The sequence below is a fragment of the Mus musculus genome, chromosome 4 (assembly GCF_000001635.26).
Source record: "Mus musculus strain C57BL/6J chromosome 4, GRCm38.p6 C57BL/6J".
NCBI lineage: Eukaryota > Metazoa > Chordata > Mammalia > Rodentia > Muridae > Mus > Mus musculus.
In genome coordinates this window covers 151,042,025-151,059,340 of record NC_000070.6, presented here as the reverse complement: position 1 = coordinate 151,059,340, position 17,316 = coordinate 151,042,025, and the positions used below count along the sequence as shown (strand labels likewise).

Here is a 17,316-nt window from a genome sequence, read left to right as displayed (position 1 = left end):
TTTATTTTAAATGCAGTTACTTGGAAGATAAGGATCTCAATTTTAAATTAACCTTTCTCATGTAGCTCAGAGTACCCATGAATTCCCAACGCTTAAGCTTAAGGGTGACATTGAACCTCTTAACCTTTTACCTAAAAGCTTTCGTTGCGATTATGGGTGTGCTAACAGCCTGGGTCTACGTGGTTCTGGGGATCAAACCCAGGGCTGCATATTAGACAAGCACTCTGCCAACTAAGTACACTCTTTAGCTCTACTAGGTAGTTGGCTGGGTTGTGTGTGTGTGGTTTTTGTGTGTGTTTTTTTTTTTTTTAAGACCCTTTCCAGCTTACCTCACAAGGCCTCCCTGCTAGGTATTCTTCGTCACTGTTCCAGTCCTCTTGGCTGTAGAGTTCTGTTATCTCTCTGGTAGGACTTCACTTCTGATCTACCTCAGAACTAGTGCCAGTTTCACACTCTGAACCTCCCACCAGGAGCCCACTGCATTTTCTGTTCACTGTTTAAGCCCGGCCCCACACTCTCCATTTCCTCCTATCCAGAATGGTTTTTATAACTACTACTCAACCTAGTACCCACTGGTGTGGCGCTCTTTAATTGCAACACACACCTTTGGGAGTTACCATGCTGAAGTGGAAAAATACCTTAGTGTATTTCATTGAGTGAATCCACCAACGGAGTTTATTTAGTCTGTTTTAGACCTTGTTGGGATTCTTTTCCACATAACTACTCACCCCCGTTGAACAAAAATTGAGTGTCGTCTCCGCAAGGGCCAGGGAATTACAGAAATGAAGAACCTTACAGTTCTCTAAGCCAAGGCTCCCTTTAGGGATTTAATATCCGTGCAATGGCAAATATTTGTCATGTGAGAACCTGAGAGGAGACTTCTCCCAAATCCTGTGGCCAAGACTCCACATGGACTTCCTACTGCCTCTTTCTCAGAAAAGAACTTTGTCTCCTCAGGACCACTAGATTATTCTGGAACGTTAGGCACGTCCGCTGTTTCTAACATGAGAGACAAGGTATGCGGGCTCACAGTAATGTAAAACGTACCCATTCTCACTCTAAACTGCCTTTCCAGGGCTAGAGACAGGGCAGCAGAGACACTGCAGGGAGCTGCTGTGATTCCTTGGCGGCGAAGAGCCCAGCCCAAAGGCGCAGGCGCCGCGCTCTAGCCCCGCCCACTTGTCCACCGAGAACGCCCGCCCACTCGTCAGCGCCGGCGCTACTTCAGCGCAAGCTCTGGCCCCTCCCACTCCGCTCTGCTCCGAGGTGACAGCCCGCGCTGCGCCCGGCTCGATTCCTATCCCGCCCATTTCCGGCGCGCCCCTGGCGACTAAGAGCGCGTCGCGGGTTCCGGTCCGGCCACCGCTCGTGACGTCACCACGGCCCCGCCCATCTCCTCAGCCTCGGTTGCCTGCAGCGCGAGTCCGTCGACCCTCGGCCATTCGCCGCCGCCACCGCCGCCAAAATGTGAGTGACGCGCTGCGCTGAGAGGCGAGGCGGGCTCCGGGGATGGTGGCCCACTCCTGCGACCCGCTTCAGGCGCGGTGGCCGCTGCTTGACACTCGGACTCGAGTGGAGGCCTCGCAGGCCTACGCGCGGAGTCCCGGGGCCTGAGGTGGGCAGCGGCCCCGCGGTGCACCCTGTCCCCGGACGCTGCGGGACGAGTCGTGGCGCCGCGACGTCCCCGAGTGCCCCGCGGACGGCGGGCAGACGCGGAAGGACGGGGGTGGGGACACCGCCTGACCGAGGAAGCGGCCGCCACACCCCGCGGCTCCTTCCTCGCGAGGGGCGGGAGCGAGCGTGAACGCTCACTCTGTGCGCGGGGTGCGCCCGGCAGGAGCGGGAGACCTGAGGTGGCCGGGAGCCCGTCGTAGGCCAGCGTTTGGCGCTCCCGACGCATCTGGGCAATGGGTTTCTCTTCCGTTTTAAGCCAGCACACTCTGGTTTTAAAATTGGTTTCTAATTGCAACCTTCAGCCAGAATTGTTGTCACCACTTAAGATGTACCTGGTCAGACTGCTGAGCAAATGGCAGTGTCCGGTCCACACTCAAGAGGATTAAATTGGTTCAGTTCAGCCAGCCGCATGTTCAGCCTAAGTTTTAATAAGATGGGAAGGATCGTAGTATCCTCTTTAGTGATATTAGACTTTAAAGAGAGAAAAAATAAATAACATGGATAGTGCTTCCAGAGCACGGTCCTTACCTGTTTAATTTTCGGACCCTGAGTTATGTGAGACAGCCATCAGTGATGTGTCCTTGGTGGTAGACACAGTGCAAACTTTAAAAAGTGCTGTGAGTCAACCCTAGAGTGACAGTTGTGTAGGAAGGCAAAAATTGGAAGCTGTTTTAGATACAAGAGTTTAATGGAGGCAATAAGGACTTAAAAACCAGAGTACTTGTGAAAAGTGGGGATGAGTGAAAATCCAGACTCACTGAACCTATGAGAGATGAATGACTTTCCAACAGAGACAGTTGCTTCAGCCTCCTTCCCGTTCATACAGACCCCCTCCATGCACTTTGAACCTATTTCTTCATATTGTCTGTTCTGTGATTGTTCCTAATTATCAGCCACAACAAAAAGATCAGGAGTCTACTTTAAACATCTGTGTGTCTTAAAGCAAGTTTAAAAAAAAAAAAAACCCACACTTTATTGACATAGAACAGATCTTGTTAAATATTTGTTTCAGACTTTTATCACTATCAAGTGATACAGTCTTAAGAATTATTGAGGGGTTATAAAAACATATTAGTGCCTTTATTTTTTACCTTGGGACTTTTAAGAAATAACTGCAGTGTAAGGAGTTAAGACTGCGTCCCACCATAACAGTTTATACACACAAACAGGCCATGGTATACTTGAGAGCAAAGGACACTTGAGAGCAGAGAACAACCTCACATGTCAGTCCTGGCTTTCCACCTTATTGGAGACACTATCTCTTGTTCAGTGCTGCATGTATCAGGTGAGCTGGCCCTCAGGCTTCCAAGACTCTCATGTGTCCACCTCCCATGTCATGGTTGGAGCATTGGGATTATATATTAGCTTATCAAGTGCACTGGGAATTACAGTGTACTCATACTTGTGACTTTATACCTTTCAGGTCTACAGGTGTGCCTTCGGGGTCAAGTGCTGCCACTGGCAGTAATCGAAGACTCCAGCAGACACAAAATCAAGTAGATGAGGTACCACTCTAAAATTTTAAATGTGACTTTTAAACAAACATGGGAATTCTCTAGAATTTTATTTAGAAAAAGAGTCGTTGGAGCTAGAAAGATGTCTCGGGAGTTAAAAGAACACTTACTTGTTCTAGCAGAGGATCCACCTGGGTTCCAAGCACTCTCATTTGTATCACGAAACTGCTTGTAACTGCCTCCAAGGGCACATGCATGCACCTGTACACACAGACACAAGCATGTAATTATTTTTTTAAAACATTAGAGAAAAAAGGCATCAGCAGTGTGTGGGCATAAATTTTGACTATATCAGAAGTCATCTTTTTAAACGTGTATTTAAAGGGCAATAGTACAGATTCTGCGAGAAACTCAGACAAGTATTTCCATATTCTTTTTGTTTAGGTTTATTTTTATTTTATGTATATGATGCTTTGCCTGAATGTTCTAGAAGCCATCTTCTAAGCACAAAGGAGACTCTTCCTGGTTTCATACTAATTTTTCTACTACCAATTACAAACCTAAAACATATCTGAAAGCTTGTCCCCAGAGCCACTTGTAAGATAGGGTAATTGGATTATTCAAGCCAGGAACAAGTCTTTCTGATTTGGGTTTTGTTTTGTTTCCAAATTGTTGTGTGTCTTATAGCCAGGTTTACTAGTTCCCTAATAGAGGCAGGTCTTTGCTTTCTCTGATATTTGTTGAAGGACCCATAGCAGGTGGAACTGCTGTAGCCCCAGCTCTCCCTAGAATTCTTGAGCTAGTGGAGTCTTAAGGCATCTTTTGTTTTGGTGTGCTCATGTAGAACCACAGTGCAGATCCTGCGAGAAGCTCAGACCACTACTTCCATATTTTTTTATTAAGATTTACAAGTATGAGGGTTTTGCCTACATGTACGTGTACTGTGTGTATATGTGTGTGTGTGTGTATGTACTATGTGTGTGTGCTGTGTGTGTATGCAGTTTCTGCAGAGTCCAGAAGACATCAAAACCCTTGGAACTAGAGTTATAGAAGGTTTTCAGCTGCTTTATTGGTGCTGGGAACTAAACCCAGGTTGAACCATCTCCCCACTCATACACACACACACACACACACACACACACTCACACACACACACACATCTCCCAGACAGGGTTTCTCTGTGTAGTCCTGGCTGTCCTTGTAACCCAGGCTGGCCTCAAGCTTAGATCCACTTGCCTCTACCTCCTGAGTGCTGGGCTTAAAGGCGTGTGTGCCACCATCACCTGGCACAATCTTTCTGCCTTAGGCTGTTCTAAAACTTGTTATCTTAGATACTATTATTAAATCATACAGTAAGATTTTTCTATGATGATTTCTTTATGAACTTAATTCTGAACACTTTATACTTTTACACTAATTCTGTCACTTAAAAAAACTCAAATTCTACCCTTTTTAGAAATTAAAGAAATTTTAAAGATAATCTAGTTTTTGTTCTTTGAGGAGATATTCCTGTAACATACAATTAAGTGTTTTTGAAAGTCTGTCATTTAGTGTTTAATATGTTTAGTATATTCAGTGGTTTGCACAGTCATCTCCTCTTTCTGCTTTCAGAACTGTTTTGTCTCTACTAAGAAGCACCCTGAACTCGTCACTCACCTCTCATTCTGCTGGTTGCCTGGTAACCTGTAGTCAGCTGTTTCGTTGGGTTTGCCTATTCCAGGTGTAGCATGTTCCAGGGTCAATGTTAGGCTTCTCTCTCTTCAGTGTGGCCCATGTTCATGGAGGTTGTAGAAACCTCCATGCTGGCACCTTGTTTCCTCTTTTGGCTGAGTGATTGTTTATGATCTTAGTAAACCATGATTTATTGGTAACTGAGCTCTTCTGACCTCTCTGCTGATATAATGTTGCTGTAAATACCCAGAAGCCAGATCTTAAATGTGCTTTCATTTCTGTTTCATTTGGGTGTGGGCCTTTCTGGTTCATACAGTAATTGTTTGGCAGCTTAGCCTGTGGTTTCTACAGTAGCTTATTTTCTGGCAGCAGTGTCCAATCTCCTGGTGCTCTTGAGTTTGGGGCTGCAGTCATCCTAGCAAGCAGGAGGTGGTATTTCCTTATGGTTTTGAATTAATGATTTGATTAATGATTAGTGACAGTGAACACATTTCTGGTGTATATTGGCCATCTGTGTGTCTCTGAAGGAGTGACTATTCAAGTCCTTTACCCCCTTTTGTATTACTGTTGGTTTTTTGTTTGTTTGTTTGTTTTGTTTTCTGCGACAGTTTTATTATATAGCCCAGGCTAACCTGGAACTCACTATGTAGCCCAGGCTATGGTTGAACTTGCCTCAGCCTCTCAAGTTCTAGGATTACAGTTATATTTCTCATACATAGTTCTTTTTGCAAATGATTTTATTGTGTTGTTTTTCTGTCATTAAGTTGTAAGGCTCTTTTTTGCATTCTTCACAGATAACATTTATCAGAGATGTAGTTCATAAGTATTTCCATTCTCTTGGTTGGTTGAGTTTCACATTCTTCATAGTATACTTTGATGCCAAAAGATTTTACTTTTTATAAAGCCCAATTTATCTCTTTAGTTACTTGAGTTTTTTTTTCTTTTGTTGCTCTTGCTTTTGATATCAAATCTTAAGAGCCCAGAGCCAATCCTGAAGCTGTGTGCTGGCTAGGTTTATATCAGCTCAACACCAGCTAGGGTCATTTTAGAAGAGGCAACTTCAATTGGGAAAATACCCCTCCCTAATTTACCTGTGGGCACACAGTTCCTTTATTGAGGATTGATGTGGGATACAATACCCAATTTATTCATGTGTGGTGCCACCCTGGGAAAATTGTCCTAGATGATGAAGAAAGCAGGCCAATCAAGCCCATAAGCAGCATCATTCCATGCCGTCCACATTATCAGTTTCTGCCTTGACTTTCCTGGATGTTGGACTACAAACTGTAAGATGAAATAAGCCTTGTTGGCCCAGCGTTGCTTTTGGCCATGGAGTTCTAGCACAGCACTAGAAACCTGGAACAAGCTGGCAAGCTTTACCTTTTCTCTAAGACTCTTAGAGTCCAACTTAAACTTAGCTCACTGCTCTGCCTGCTCTTTCCTTAAGGTTATTTAGATTGCCAGCACTGTTCGTGGAAAAGGACATTCTTTCTCCATTTGTTGGTCTTAGCATCATTTTGAAGTTAGTTGGCAGACTGAGAGTGTTGCTGAAGTAAGTGCTCAGTGGTAGAGCACTTAGCTAACCTATACAAGCATCCCCGTCACCAAAGTAGATCAGTCGATAAATAAACCAGTTCAATTAGCTGTAAATATGTAAGCAGATTTCCAGGTTCTCAGTTCTTTCTCATTGATCTTCATCTTCCTGGGCCAGTACCACAATTTTGACTATTCCAGCTTTGTGGTGAGTTTTGAAATGACCATTATAACTCTTTTAGTATTGGTTTACTATTCTCAGTTCTTCTTTGAGCTTACATATGAAAAAAAGCCACAGGAGTGGGGATTGCATGACAGTCTTTCTGAGAGAAACAGAGCTGTTAGGATTATATTGACTATAGGTCACTCTAGGAGTCCTGTATCTCCACAGTATTAACTCTTCCAATCTGCTACCATGAATGTCTTTCCCCTTATTAATACTTTCATTCTCCTCTCCCCTCTCCCCCTCTCGTGTGTGTGTTTGTGTGTGTGTGTATGTATGTGTGTGTGTATGTGGGTTGCCTTAGCCTCACAAATAGCAGGTATGTGCTATTGTGCCCAGCTTAGAGCTCTTTTGTGAATGGGTGTAGCATATACATGTGTGTACACATATAGTAGCCAGAAGTCAAAATCAGGTATTTTTCTTGTTTTCTTTATACCTTAATTTTTGAGACAGGGTCCTACACTGACCCCATAGCTCATCTGTTGGCAGTGAGTCTCTGGGATCCTCCTCTCCCTGCCTACCCCAGTGCTGCAGTGACAGGAACAGACTGCCACACCTGTTGTTTTCTGTGAGCATCGCACATCCAAACTCAGGTCCTCGTGTTTGTGCAGCAAGCCCTTTATCCACTGAGCTACCTACTCAGTCCGATGTGTAGTTTCTTATTCTGCAAGTCTTCCAGCTCCTTAAATATATTGCTTATAATTTTATTATGAGGTTTTTGGAACATTAAGATGCTGTTCTCTTAATGTTCTTTTTGGATTGTTCATTGCTGGCATGAAGAAAAACAACTGATAAGTGTTTATCTTAGATGCTGAAACTTAACTGAATTTATTCATTGTAGATTTTGAAAAATTATATTAAAATATTTTTATTTAGTGTGTATGTTTGTGTATGTGTGTGAGTGTTTTTGTATGTACTGAAGAGGTAAGGTACTTCATTGAGGCACGGGTATGCTATGGCATATGTGTTGGAGGTCAGAGGACAACTTTCTTGAAGTTGGTTCTCTTCCACTTTGTCAAGGTGATGTCTCTTTTGTTTCTGCCATACTGTGCTATGAAATGCAGGCTAACTGGTCCATGAGCATACAAGTGATTCTCCTGTCTCCACCTCTCATCTTAAGAGTGTAGGGATTACTGATGGGCACAGATCTGGCTCTAAAAATAATTGGTGGTGGGAACACACAGTACACCCACCACACGCAGACATCAGAGGCCAACTTGCAGGAGTCAGTTTTCTCTTTTCATGATGTGGGTCCCAGAGATTGCACTCAGCTTACCTGATGAGTCATCTCTGCAGCCTCCTATGAAGGAGTCTTAAGAGTTTCTTACATGTGGCACAGATAGTTGTACTCCTCTGTTCCAACCGGATGCCTTTCTTCCCCTGGATAATTGCCCTGACCAAGACTGCCAGTGTAGTGTTGAACAGCCATGAAAGTGAAACATCCTGTTGTTCTGCTTCAGATCTTAGAAGGAAGTTGAGTCTCTCACCATAGTATGTGATACTAATGTGGGCTTCTCTGTAATTGAAGTCTCTTCTATTCCTGGTTTGCTGTGTGGATGTATCCCAAAGGCCTGGGCTTCCTTCTTAAGTGGAAGTTTAGCTCAACATAATAAAGTACTGATCTGGAAAAAAATACAAAGTGCCCATAGGTGTCATGTGGAGTTTTGTTCTTCCTCTCCTTTCCGTGTAACTGTGACCATGTCCATTTAGGTGGTTGACATCATGAGAGTCAATGTGGATAAGGTGTTAGAAAGAGACCAGAAGCTCTCGGAGCTAGATGACCGCGCAGATGCACTGCAGGCAGGTGCCTCGCAGTTTGAAACAAGTGCTGCCAAGTTGAAGAGAAAGTATTGGTGGAAGAACTGCAAGGTAATGCTCTCTTGACAGACCTTCACAGCGGGCCTCCATACCCCAAGTGTTGCACAGGCACTCTGTTGCATTGGGTGACTCTGGGTAGTGGGTAGAATCTTGGCCAACTATGAGTCTATATCCCTTTTCCTGGCCCACAGCTGGGAATCTAATGCCATGTTTTGTGGCTAAAGTTAGAAGACATGCAGAATCAGACGGCCCAAGCAGTCGTGGGCACTAGACCTAGGTAACTGAGAACACACTGACGGGGCTATTGGCTTTGATGCTCAGTTAACTGCCCATTCTGGGAATGGCTCCAATTTCAAAAGTTAAATGCTGGGCTCGTGAGATGGCTCAGTGGGTAAGAGCACCCGACTGCTCTTCCGAAGGTCAGGAGTTCAAATCCCAGCAACCACATGGTGGCTCACAACCATCCGTAACGAGATCTGACTCCCTCTTCTGGAGTGTCTGAAGACAGCTACAGTGTATTACATATAATAAATAAATAAATCTTTAAAAAAAAAAAAAAGTTAAATGCTAAGAAATCCCACCTTGTTCAAAAAGAGGAGAAAGCAACATATGAATATTGTCCAAAGCAGACTTAGCAAATGGGAATGTCTGTGATTAGAGCTCACACACTTCCTGTTATGCTTTGTTTAGAAAGGACACTCTGAGATAATGGGACAAGATCAGGAGCCTGTGTGGAAATGTGTGTGTTTTCAGAGGTCACAGAGGATTGGAATCTACTTCTGAAAGCCCATAACTAAATTTCAGGACTTAACTGAAAATATAAAATTTAGGCTTTAGAAATTATATAAATTATTTCACACTGTAGCGGTTGCGGCGAGCACTGTCTGTTTTGCAATGTTAAATGGATCTGTCTTGTTGCAGATGTGGGCGATAGGGATCAGTGTCCTGGTGATCATTGTCATCATCATCATCGGTGAGTTACCCATGGTCATAGACGTTCGTCTGTGCAGCAGCAAAGAGTGGATTCAGTCCAAGGTTTAAATATCGTTCTTTATCAAGTATTTTAAATACTTGAGGGTGTTTTGAGATGATGGTATTGCGGGAAGTTTGAGGCAGGGTCTCGAGGCAGGGTCTCGATGTTCAACCCAGGCTGGCCTTGAACTTGTGATCTTTCCGCCTTAACATTTCAAGCGCTAGGATTATAGGCCTGTGCCACCAAAATGATCCTAAATATTTGAGTTTTTGTAATTAAAGTCTGGTGTTTTGTTAGATGGATGATGGATAGATGGGTGCACTTATCCTTTAAGAATAGCAAATCTCACTCCTAATGTCTGGTCAATTTTTCTCTCCTGTGCAGTTTTAGTCTGTGTCCTTTTGTGGAATGTAGTGATTAGCTGAGTTGATCCATCCCAGCTATGCCACCTGTAGTAAGGCTCTGTGACTTTGGGCAAGCAGTTGGGTCTGTCTGGACCTCAAGTGTCCTCATGAATAAAATGAAGATGGTAATGGTGTCCACCTTGTGTTGTTAGGACAAACCTGGTTATTACATAAGAAAGTACCTGGCATAGGAGAACAGAAATAGTAATTATGTAAATAATGTATATAGCTAGCACATAGCTACTCCCACCACTCTTGTGACTGCATATTAGAAGAACTCACTTTATTTTCATTCCAGTCTATGCGAACATCCTAGCAAAGCATGCCTTCCTTTGCTAGTTCTTGTTAGTATTTCCTTTTCCACTTTTGAGTTTAGTCTTCCCCAGAGCCCTGTAGCATGTAAAGAAGCTGCCAGTGGAAAACTGGCCAAGTCAGTTTCTCTCTGTCCCTCTTTAGACAGTAGAAGTCCATCCCTACTGAGTATTTGCACACACAAAGACTAACATGCCCTTTTCATTGTTTCTAAATCTTCCCTGCCTCTTAGTGTGGTGTGTCTCTTAATGAAGAACCGATGAAACTGAAGCCCGATATTCAGGATCTTCTTCAAGACTTTCTACTTAGAACCTGCCGTGTTATCGAGCTTACCTATTGTTTTTTTTCCAAATGATTATTTTTGTTAGTTTACATACAGTTTAGTGCCTAGAAAATGTGCCTTTGTTTTTCATATACACTCCAAACTGGAGGTGTGACCTACCCTCCCCACATTTTGCACAGTGCCTTTACAGATTTCTGGACTGGGAAAGAGGACTTGTGTAGTTCTGAGTGCTGAATGGAGGTGGATGTTGTCACTCAAGATGACTTGTTGTGGATTCCAGGAAGGGGGTTTTGTTCAAGGCAGCTGTCCCCACATCTGACATCATCTTCAAAACCACATTTTAAACTTTTGGGTAATTAGATTCCTAACTTGGACCTTCCAAGAAGAACACTACTGCCTAACAGCAATGGGTGACAATAGCAGGGTGTGCCTTATTTTGATAGCTAGGAAACTGTTCTTTAAGATTATTCTCCGTTTGTAAGCACTACTGACTCCCGCTGTATTTAAGATGCTGGTGAAGAGCTCATGCTCTTATGTTAGATATGACTATGTTTACTTTCTTGTTCTTGTTGTATATCACTCCTAAAATAGTATTTTAACCAGAAATAACCCTTTAAGAAGTTTTTATAGAACTATGACCAAAGTTTCTATTTTGCCAAAAGTTAAGTACAAATAAATTGCCCCAATAGATACATTCAAATAAGTGCCAAATGTAACTCAAGGTGTCCTTTAAGAAAAATGTTAATACTGTGAGAGCGAGCCTTCAACATGTCGGCAGTCCATCCTGTGAAATGCTATAGAGAAGGCTAGTCATTCTGATTTGGTTTCTTCTTTAGAGCTATGGAGGTGGGCTCAGATCACACCTGTAGACAAGATACTTAGCCAGCAGTTTGTAGACTGAGCTAGGCTGTGGTCTCTAGTGCGATGTGAGCAGTAGCCGTGCAGCCTCACCAAGGCATCAGTCTGCACAGAGTTCCAGAAGACTGTGTACTGCTTGTACTCATCTCTGTCTTATGCTTGAGGTAAGCCACCGGTCACTCGTAGAGGATAGCTAACCAGAGATGCCTGGTGCTCTTAGAATGTAGCCATTGCTGTCTGGGACAGTTTCATTGTTTATATGAGACTTTCATCAAGGCTTGGTTCAAAGACAGGAGTTCAGGCATGGGTGGAATTGAGGAAGTGGTGAAGGGAAAGCTGCTTGCCTATGGCAGTGCCACTAGAATGTCCTGAAATCTGTGTTTGTGTGTAAAGCAGCATTACTCAAGATGTCATAGAATCTGGTTCTAGTTTTTTGTTTTTGTTTTGTTTTTTGAGACAGGGTTTCTCTGTATAGCCCTTGCTGTCCTGGAACTCACTTTGTAGACCAGGCTGGCTCGAACTCAAAAATCCGCCTGCCTCTGCCTCCCAAGTGCAGGGATTAAAGGCGTGTGCCACCAACGCCCAACTGGTTCTAGTTTTTTATCTGTTCCCCTAACATTACTGAAACAATACAGATGTTGAAGATATGCCTTGCCGCATCAGCCTAGGGCTTCTGTCCTGGTCTGACCTCACAACTTTGGTGCTGTCTCCTCATATTCTGTCCCATGTAACTCAGTGGCTCCTGTATTAACACAGTGATACCTCGCTTCTCTGTGCATTTAGCTGGGAATGTTCCCGGTATGGTGACCAGAATAAAGTTGTTTATTAACATGATCCTGTGTCGTGTTTCTTGGAGTGGAGTTGGGAATACACCTGATGCATGTCCTAAACTTCTGACCCTTGATGCTCCCCCTCCCTCCCTGACAAACTATGTTTTTTTCTTATTCATTATCCTAGGAGCACATATTCCTGTGAGAAGATGTAGATCTCACCCTGTGTTAGGGGACTCTAGAGCAACAGAACTAATAAGGTGAACATATATTTTTAAAAGATTTTTATTATGTGGTATGGTCTACCTCACACTGAAGATGCTGAGAACCTGATAGCTGCTTAGTCCATGAGGCTGAGTTCCTCAGAAGTTTCCATCTGGTACTGTGGGCCTGGAGGACTCCTGGAAAATCTCTGGTGTTAAGCCCATGTGGAAGCCCATGTGGAAGCCCATGAAAACATACTGAGTTCTGATAACATCAGAGTGCAGCAACAGCAGGGTAGATTAACTCGCCTGTGAGTGAAGGCTTGCAGGCAAAGAGCAGAGCTTCCTTCTCCTATCTTCCCCACTTTACATACTCCGAGCAGGGAAACCCATCAGGAATACCTGGCAGGCTGCCTTTTAGTTGATTCCACATACAATGGAGTCGACAACTGGAATTAACCATCATATACCTTAATGAAAAGTGCTTTTCAGAGCAGAGATGAGTCCATAGCTGGTTTGCAGTTACCAGACCAGTAAGGATTTGGCTATTGGGTTTCTTAAATAGTGTCTTCTGGAAGTGATTTGTAGAGTTGACCCTGGTACACCACACAGCTACCAACCACACAGGTAAACTTAGGGGAGGCATGTCCCAAATGTGTGGCTTTTTTTTTTTTTTAATCTGCCTTCCTTTGAATATATTTCCCCTCATTCCCCCACTCTTGCAAACAATGTAATATAGACCGGGTAGGATTTTGTCTATGTTTACAACATAAAAGTCTAAATACTTTTCCTTAAGCACAAACCCCATCACAATCTGGCCCTTCCTTTCTCCCATTGCTTCAGGTTCTTTTTTTTTTTTTAGATTTATTTATTATTATTATATCTAAGTAACTGTAGCTGTCTTCAGACACACCAGAAGAGCATCAGATCTCATTATTGATTGTTGTGAGCCACCATGTGATTGCTGGGATTTGAACTTGGGACCTTCAGAAGAGCAGTCAGTGCTCTTAAGCACTGAGCCGTCTTTCTAGCCCTCGCTTCAGGTTCTTAATGACTAACCTGTACTTCACAAGGATGGCCTGAAAGGGACAGTGCTTTTCAGTTCTGTTAGCCCACCCATTTCCCCCACCCCAAAGGATCACTCAGATTCAGTTCCCCTTCTCAGCGGCCCTCCCTTACCCTCCAGCCTGTTCCCTGGGGCTCTTGCCTCCTTCCTCTGTCCTTCCCATTCCTACCAGTTTATGTCCTACCAGCATCTTAGGCTTTCTTGACTTTGAGGCATCATCCATGTGTTGTATGTTGAGTATGAGAGAATTTGGTTCTGTCCTCAGTACAATAATCCCTGCCCACATGTGCACCCAATGGTCGTACAATGAATGTTTCTTGAAGAACTCAGGAGTAGAGTAATCCAGTGTGGAGAAAGACTTTTTTTAAAAATCGGTCATTTGCCCAATATGAAATGTGGATACTTGCTCTCTGGCATTTTCCCCTTCTCCTTTGGCCTGAACACTTTCATTCATCCAACAAATACTTAGTGTATTTTTTTAAAGATCTTATTATTTATGTGGTGTATGTCTGGATAGCGTATGCTCACTGTGCAGGTGTCTTGATGGATGAGGGCATTGGATCTCCTATAACTGGAATTACAGGCACTTTGTGAGACACTGATAGAAGATGCCTGGGAACCATCCAAAGGAAGAGCAGTAGGTGCTTAACTCTCAAGTGCTGTGCCATCTCTCCACCCACTACCGAGTGTGTTCTTGATGTACCCAGGCAGCAGAAGGCTGGAGCTCTGCCCTGTACCTTTCGTTTCTGAAGGGTAGAGACAGTTATGTAAAAGGAGCATCCTGGCTGTTTCCTCGAAAACAGAGCGTCGCTTACAATACTATCTAACTCCTGTTGCCAAATGAACCTGTAACTCGAGGGCAGCCAAGGACCTTACCTTGTACCATTAAACTTGTATTTCTGAAAATACGGTTGGATTCTACCTGGGTTCACTCACCTATATTGGCGGGTGGGAGAAAGCAGCAAGTTTTGGAAAGATGAAAACAATGGGAACCCCAAAGCACTGCATTCCTGGGATACCGGGGAGCCCCAGAGGCCTGCGGACTCACAAGCGCCACCGGGTCCACTTACCTGTTGGCTGCGCGGACCCCGCCCTCCCGTGACTGACAGCCCCAAGGCCACGCCTCCGGGAAGCCCGGCAGTAGACTTGCGCGGCCCGGCCCTGTTGTCTTCCAGGCCACTCCACTTGGCCAGGATTGGCCGAGAGCCGCCCTCGCCCGACCCGCGCGTTATGTAAGGTACTCGGGGGCCTTTGCACCCGCCCACCCGCCCGCGGTTATGTAACCCCCGCCGTGCACGACCTGCACCCCGCCCTCTGACCAATGGGAGCTCGTGTTGCCGGTAACAGCGACCAATCGCGCGGCGAAGGGGCGGGACCGGATCCCTGGCGCGCAGGGGGCGGGGCCGGCGGCCACTGGGCACGCGGACGGCCTCGAGACTGGACTGCCCGCGGGTGGGCGAGGCTCTGCGGGGCGGCGGCGAGTTGCTCGGCTGGCGGGACGCCTGCGAGCCCGCACGGCCGGGCGCTGCTGCCCCTGCCTTCTGCCCGGTCACGCCGGACGTTGCTCTCTGAGGTGTTTCTCGATGCTCGCCGGCTTCCCAGCAAGGACGGTGGAAAAGTTGTTGCAGGCTGACCGCGCTCCCTGAGAGCCCCGCTGGTGGTCCGTCCAGCCAGCTTCCGCCATCGAGCTGTCGCTGTAGCTCGTCACCCCAGCAGAGTCTGTGGAAATGCTGAGGAGAAAAGTGCCCCTCAGATGAGCGTGGTCGGCGACCAGTCTTTCCCGAAGGCGATGGCAGGGACCAAAACAAGCCGGGTTTGGTTGCTAGCTGCAAACTGAGAGAAGCAGGCTGAGGGCTGCCAGGCGGGATGGATCCCTGTGGAGACCCGGCAGTACCTGGTGGCGACTGTCCCCAGACTAGGGGACCGGGGCTCCAGGGGGCGTCTGGCCAGGAGGGTCCTCTGCAGGGCACTTGCGTGGACAGCAGCCACAGGTGACGCTAGGAAGTCTCCCCACCACCCTCTGTGTTTATTGTCCTTCCCTGGAGCAGGGAAAGCAGGATTTACAACTTTTTATTGTATTTTTGATCCCGGGGACGCGGTAGGGGGGGGAGGCGACCTGAAAGGGAACTTCCAAATAGTTCGGTGAGGATTGATGGGAGGGGGAATGTTACTAAACTAAATTACCAGAGTACGGAAAGAAAGAGGAAAGTGGTTAAAGAATTTGACGGAGTTGGGACTGAAGGGAGAATGAAAGTGTAGAATGTCCCCTACCTGGAAGAGAAAGGGCATTAAACCTGTGACCTGGGCTAGTTGAGGTGGCCAGACATCCCTAAAAATCAGATATTCCTTGAGTGTCCACCATTACGGTTTCTTGTTTGTTTTTTTCCTATTCAGTGAACACGAAGACCGAAACAGAATGTCTGAAGAGCTTATAATGGTTGTCCAAGAAATGAAAAAGTATTTCCCAGCCGAGAGGCACACTAAGCCCAGTACCCTAGATGCTCTTAACTATGCCCTGCGCTGTGTACACAGTGTGCAAGGTAAATGCATTGCAGCGAATAGGGTGGCGCTGGGCTCAGTCCTCATGTGCAGTGGAACTCCAGCCTCCAGAGGCTTGGGCTTTATTTGTAGCCAAGACAAGCAAGTCTAAAGCTGATGTAAGTGGTGCTTTAGGCTTTCCAAGTTTGAAAAGCCAGCAGAACGTTATTTGTCTGACAGTTTAGTAACTGTGCAATATTGTGCCTATCTGTTGCAAGAGTAAAGAGTTGAGCAGTTTAAGTAAAACTCAGAGGACTTTTTCAAGGAGCATTGCCTTCCATGGAGATTACACGAGCAAATACATGTCTGGGTTGTTTTTTTCTGTCATGCACACACTTTGGAAATGCAGTTGTAGTATATACAAAATAGACTAAATCAAAGAACAAATGTTTTTCCTTCCCCCAGCAGAAACCGCTTTGCTCAGTCTGTGATCAATAGTTTGTGAATTCTAGTGTTTCCTCCATTAAAAAAATATATGTGTGTATCTGGACTTTGATTTTATTAACTAGCTTTAGAACTTCTAGTGAATCTTGCTCCTTGTAACCCAGAGCAGGCAGGATTCATAAAACTCATAGTCTTGAGTTTGCATACCTAACCTTGCATTCCTAACCATATCCTTGATGCAAACAAAAAAATCACCTGGTTTTGAGGGAAACCCACGTAAGGGATCGTCATCTAAGGAAATACACCAACCTTAGCGTGCTGAGAAATGACTTCTTAAAGATACGCTTGTCACCACTCTGTGTGTCTATCTCCCTGTCTTTCTTAGCAAACAGTGACTTTTTCCAGAGTCTCGGTCCACGCGGAGCACACCAGGCAGATGTGACTGTATACAGTCTTGAGGACCTCACCGCTCTGGCTTCTGAACATACTTCTAAGAACACAGTAAGATTTAATGAGTTTTGCCATCTCCACCTGGTGACTCTTCCTAGGGACCTTTTCTGGGTGTTAAAATAGTCACTGGAAGTTTCACTTGCTGAGGGAAAAAAAAAAGGGTGAAAGTTCTAAAAAGGTACTATGAGGTCTCCTGCCCATACCAGAGATCCTGTCTGAAGGTAGACGCGACCCCTGGCCCCTTGTGCTGTATCATAGTTTCCTGTGCTTAGCCAGCAGGTAATGCCCTCCCCCTCAGCATCCCCTGTTCTCTCACAGAAAAAGAAAAAAAAAAAAAAAAAAAAAGCAACAAGCAAAACGTGGCAGAGTAATTTCCTGCATCGTATTCTAATCTCCAAATTGTTACTTTCTATTTATATCATTCTTAGTTCCAATACCTACTTCCTCAAGTTGTAACCACTGGACTTTGTAGTACAGGTGAGTTGAGATGTCATTTCTGTAGTGACATTTTAGAAGAGAAATTTAGTGGTATATTTATATTTTTAATCTCTTCTTGTTGACAGAGTAATTAAGCCTCATAGTGTGTTGATGGTGGAGATTCCCTTCATTTGGTATTTAGACTCCAACATCATCATAACTTAATGATTTTTTATAGTTCTACAACAGGAGTTGTGTAGTGTTACATAATAGAGCCTGTTCTGC

The 17,316-nt window shown here is 44.9% G+C and overlaps 3 protein-coding genes across 14 annotated transcripts in view; 2 read left to right on the top strand and 1 right to left on the bottom strand.

Annotated features, from left to right (window-relative positions):
• Window positions 1-284: 284 nt before the first annotated feature.
• Window positions 285-14,488, bottom strand: Gm38529 (predicted gene, 38529). Of its 2 annotated transcripts, none has more exons than XR_001784576.2 (2): window positions 4,785-8,267; window positions 285-3,389 (listed from the first exon to the last, which is right to left on the bottom strand). XR_001784576.2 is itself a non-coding variant. In XM_017320565.2 (2 exons), the coding sequence occupies exon 2, from the start codon at window positions 1,898-1,900 to the stop codon at window positions 1,331-1,333; it is 570 nt and encodes a 189-aa protein (XP_017176054.1). In that variant the 5' UTR covers window positions 1,901-3,389; window positions 14,313-14,488; the 3' UTR covers window positions 285-1,330. The 2 variants fall into 2 exon arrangements, 1 of the variants encoding a protein (XP_017176054.1); XM_017320565.2 differs by lacking the exon at window positions 4,785-8,267 and adding an exon at window positions 14,313-14,488.
• Vamp3 (vesicle-associated membrane protein 3) lies at window positions 1,388-12,036 on the top strand. The gene is made up of 5 exons (NM_009498.4): window positions 1,388-1,467; window positions 3,098-3,179; window positions 8,266-8,424; window positions 9,295-9,346; window positions 10,295-12,036. Coding segments are annotated over exons 1-5 (312 nt in total). The 5' UTR covers window positions 1,388-1,465; the 3' UTR covers window positions 10,312-12,036.
• Window positions 14,489-14,633: 145 nt separating the features above from the next.
• Window positions 14,634-17,316, top strand: part of Per3 (period circadian clock 3) — a 47,690-nt gene continuing 45,007 nt past the window's right edge. For 4 of the 11 annotated variants that reach the window (XM_017320034.2, XM_017320032.2, XM_017320033.2 and 1 more), the window contains exons 1-3: window positions 14,635-15,233; window positions 15,637-15,782; window positions 16,550-16,665. In XM_017320034.2, coding sequence (XP_017175523.2) covers window positions 15,109-15,233; window positions 15,637-15,782; window positions 16,550-16,665 — 387 coding nt within the window. In that variant the 5' untranslated portion in view covers window positions 14,635-15,108. Of the gene's footprint in view, window positions 15,234-15,636; window positions 15,783-16,549; window positions 16,666-17,042; window positions 17,092-17,316 lie in introns of all 11 variants that reach the window. The other 7 variants (XR_003954892.1, XR_001784108.2, NM_011067.3 and 4 more) reach the window with 5 other exon arrangements.

Coding starts and splice junctions, on each gene's coding strand:
- Vamp3 (NM_009498.4), top strand. Junction 3,180..8,265: donor CACAAAATCAAGTAGATGAG/GTACCACTCTAA, acceptor ATGTCCATTTAG/GTGGTTGACATCATGAGAGT. Junction 8,425..9,294: donor ATTGGTGGAAGAACTGCAAG/GTAATGCTCTCT, acceptor GTCTTGTTGCAG/ATGTGGGCGATAGGGATCAG.
- Gm38529 (XM_017320565.2), bottom strand. CDS start 1,900: ATGCGTCGGGAGCGCCAAACGCTGGCCTACGACGGGCTCCCGGCCACC.